Source organism: Lycium ferocissimum, chromosome 3 (genome assembly GCF_029784015.1).
Source record: "Lycium ferocissimum isolate CSIRO_LF1 chromosome 3, AGI_CSIRO_Lferr_CH_V1, whole genome shotgun sequence".
Taxonomy (NCBI): domain Eukaryota; kingdom Viridiplantae; phylum Streptophyta; class Magnoliopsida; order Solanales; family Solanaceae; genus Lycium; species Lycium ferocissimum.
Window position 1 is genome coordinate 3,257,720 of NC_081344.1, and position 2,043 is coordinate 3,259,762.

Sequence of the window (2,043 nt, forward strand, 5' to 3'; positions counted from 1 at the left end):
TACTTTTATGAATTTATAACAAAAATATAATGCTATTTTTTATGATTGTTATTTCAATATTATATGCGAGGGTTAGGAGGGGTAAGTGGGTTAGAGGAGCGTCTAGGCTGAGAGTAGGTTCTTGGAACATTGGGACGTTAACGGGGAAGTCCATAGAGCTAGTTAAGATTCTTAAGAAGAGGAAGATTAATATAGCTTCTGTTCAAGAGACCAAATGGGTAGGTCCTAAAGCTAAGGAGTTAGACGGGTATAAGCTTTAATTTGGTTCTCTGGTAGGTCGAAGTGTAGGAATGGGGTAGGCATTTTAGTAGATAGTGAATTAAGGGATCAGGTGGTAGAGGTTAGGAGGGTCACTGATAGGATGATGTCGATTACGATGGTCATTGAAGGGTTCACTTTAAACATTATTAGTGCGTATGCGCCGCAAGCGGGCTTAGGCGAGGAGGAGAAGAGGCGCTTTTGGGAGGATTTGGACGAGTTAGTGGGAGGCATTTCACCTACTGGGAAGCTATTCGTGGGAGGTGATTTCAATGGGCACGTCGGTCCTATTTCGGGGGGTTATGATGATGTGCATGGAGGTTTTGGCTTCGGGGACAGGAATGGAGGAGGAGTCTCACTTTTGGATTTCGCAAGAGCTTTTGGGTTGGCGATAGCCAATTCGAGTTTTCCAAAGAAGGAGAAGCACTTGGTAACCTTCCGTAGTTTGGTGGCTAAGACTCAGATAGAATTTTTACTCCTTAAGAAGGACGATAAAGGTCTGTGCAAAGACAGTAAGGTCATCCCGAGCGACAACCTTACAACCCGACATAAGCTCTTGGTGATGGATTTAGGGATCAAAATGACGAGAAAGAAGAGGTCGTGGATGACTGGCCTAGGATCAGATGGGGGAGTTTGACCATGAGTAGTGCCCTGGAGATGGGAAAGAAATTGAAGGCTATGAGGGCCTGGGATAGTAGTGGGGATGCGACCAGTATGTAGGATAGGACGGCTAGTTGCATTAGGGTAGTAGCTAGAGAAGTGTTGGGGGTCTCAACAGGTAGTCATGGTGGGCATCGAAGGGATTGGTGCTGGAATGGAGAAGTTCAATGGAAGGTGGAAACAAAGAAGGTGGCGTATGCGAAGTTGATAGAAAGCAAGAATGAGGTGGAGAAGTGGACAAATAGGGAACTTTATAAGATGGCGAGGAAGGAGGCGAAGTTGGTGGTTTCGTTGGTAAAAACGGCAGCTTTTGAACGCCTTTATGTTGAACTAGAGGAAAAAGGCGGGGATAAGAAATTGTTCAGGCTAGCCAAGGAAAGGGAAAGGAGGGAACGTGATGTGGATCAAGTGAAGTGCATCAAGGACAAGCATGGCAAAGTATTGGTAGAGGAGGCTCTCATTAGACGGAGATGGCAATCATACTTCCACAAACTCTTGAATAAAGAAGGGGACAGGGATATTGTGTTGGGATATTTAGAACATACAGGAAGGCATCGCGATTTTGGGTATTGCAGGAGTATTAAGTTTGAGGAGGTTAAGGGTGTTTTTCGTAGGATGCACTAGGGAAGAGCGATCGGACCTGACGAGATTCCTGGGGAATTTTAGTAGAGTGCGGGCTCGGCAGGTTTGGAGTGGCTGACTAGGTTGTTTAATGTCATCTTTAAGACGACAATGATGCTCGAAGAATGGAGGTCGAGTGTAATGATCCCTCTATACAAGAACAAGGGCGATATCCAGAGTTGCAACAACTATAGAGGTATCAAGCTGCTAAGCCGTACTATGAAAGTGTGGAAAAGGGTGGTGGAGATAAGGGTGAGGAGAGGCATGTCTATTTCAGAGAACTAGTTCGGATTCATGCCGGGACGCTCAACTACAGAAGCCATCCATCTTGTAAGAGCGGTGGAGTAGTATAGGGAGAGAGAAGAGGGACTTACACATGGTATTCATCGACCTAGAAAAGGCTTACGACAAAGTTCCAAAGGAGATACTATGGAGATGCTTGGAGGCTAAGGTGTACCTATGGCGTACATTAGGGTGATCAAGGACATGTATGAGGGAGCCAAG

At 45.6% G+C, this 2,043-nt stretch overlaps 2 protein-coding genes across 2 annotated transcripts; both read left to right on the forward strand.

Annotated features, from left to right (window-relative positions):
• Positions 1-376: 376 nt before the first annotated feature.
• On the forward strand, positions 377-895 carry LOC132050759 (uncharacterized). Its single transcript, XM_059442123.1, has one exon. It carries the CDS (start codon positions 377-379, stop codon positions 893-895), a length of 519 nt encoding a protein of 172 aa, XP_059298106.1.
• A 2-nt stretch (positions 896-897) lies between these two features.
• On the forward strand, positions 898-1,542 carry LOC132050760 (uncharacterized). Its single transcript, XM_059442124.1, has 2 exons — positions 898-970; positions 1,037-1,542. Exons 1-2 carry the CDS (start codon positions 898-900, stop codon positions 1,540-1,542), a joined length of 579 nt encoding a protein of 192 aa, XP_059298107.1.
• The last annotated feature ends 501 nt before the right edge of the window (positions 1,543-2,043 follow it).

Coding starts and splice junctions, on each gene's coding strand:
- LOC132050759 (XM_059442123.1), top strand. CDS start 377: ATGGTCATTGAAGGGTTCACTTTAAACATTATTAGTGCGTATGCGCCG.
- LOC132050760 (XM_059442124.1), top strand. CDS start 898: ATGAGTAGTGCCCTGGAGATGGGAAAGAAATTGAAGGCTATGAGGGCC. Junction 971..1,036: donor TAGTAGTGGGGATGCGACCA/GTATGTAGGATA, acceptor GGGTCTCAACAG/GTAGTCATGGTGGGCATCGA.